General features: G+C 42.2%; 1 protein-coding gene across 1 annotated transcript in view; it reads right to left on the bottom strand.

Annotated features, from left to right (window-relative positions):
* DNAAF11 (dynein axonemal assembly factor 11) overlaps positions 1 to 1,125 on the bottom strand; it is an 87,005-nt gene that overhangs the window by 81,357 nt on the left and 4,523 nt on the right. Inside the window, exon 3 of the mRNA XM_007940575.1 lies at positions 511 to 588. Coding sequence (XP_007938766.1) covers positions 511 to 588 — 78 coding nt within the window. The remainder of the gene's footprint in view (positions 1 to 510; positions 589 to 1,125) is intronic.

Below are 1,125 nucleotides of genomic sequence, written 5' to 3'. Positions count from 1 at the left end.
CCTGGCCCCTACTCCTGAAAATCAGAAGAACAAAGCAGACAAAATAGGTTAACATGGAAAAGGTCTCCGAGACGTGTTTCTTCAGAGAAGACATTAGCGTTCGTAACAGTCCTCCACAGCATGGTCCCGCTGATCCAAGGCAAAACGAGACAGAACCACCGTCACCTGCACCTCAAGTGGAAACACTGACTACCCCTGGAGAAGAGGCAGAAGAGGCAGGGTTATGAAAGCATGCAGCAGACTTCAGCTTTCGAATCTATGTATCTCTTTATTGTTTGAATTTTTACAATCAGAATGAAATAAAAATTAATCAGTGTAAGACATACATATGTTTATCTGAAAAGTATACCTATAGCGTAAGCAATACTGTTGTTGTTGTTGTTGTTGTTATGTGCCATCGAGTCGGCCTGACTCATAGCAACCCCTCCTTGGGTTTCCGAGGCAGTATCACTACGGAAATTTTAAATCCTAATTTTAATATATAATAAAATATAAGAAGACAATTCTTACCTTCCAAATTTTCAATTTTTTCAATGTTGTTTAAAGCTAAATTCAAATATTCAAGTTTCTTGAGTTTGCTAACATTTTCTGAAACATACAAATAATACAATGAATTAATCTTTAAGATCTTCTCATAACCAATCTGTTGTGACAATGGTATTGAGAATATTAGGATTACCATAACAGTTATTAAAACCACGCTGCTTTCTCACATGCGGATCTGTCTGATAGACTTTATGGGCAGCCTGTCCAGTGCCACGCCCTCTCCATCCCTCCTAACAGAACCCAGTTTTGTTCACGTCTCTACCCAGCCCCAACGCCTGGGGTTAGGCTTGACCAAGCAGGGCCACAGAAAGCAACCCCATCTCCTGTGCTCAGGCACCCAGATGGAAGCAATTGCCTGGCAACCATATGGTAGAAGAAAGGGCATGATCTGCTTCCAAACCACAGCCCACAGGGGAAAGATCAGCTCCGACTCGGGTAAGCCCATGGGTATCGGAGTAGAACAGCATTCCACAGGGAATTCAACAGCTGCTTTCTGGAAGTGGATCACTAGCTCTTCCTTCTGAGTAGATGTGAACCTCCACCTTTTCAGTTAGTAACCGAGCATATTAAATATTTGCC

The sequence above is a fragment of the Orycteropus afer genome, unplaced genomic scaffold, assembly GCF_000298275.1.
Source record: "Orycteropus afer afer isolate SDZICR_OR568_19922 unplaced genomic scaffold, OryAfe1.0 scaffold00069, whole genome shotgun sequence".
Classification (NCBI taxonomy): Eukaryota; Metazoa; Chordata; class Mammalia; order Tubulidentata; family Orycteropodidae; genus Orycteropus; species Orycteropus afer.
This window is presented reverse-complemented; position numbering and strand designations above follow the sequence as displayed.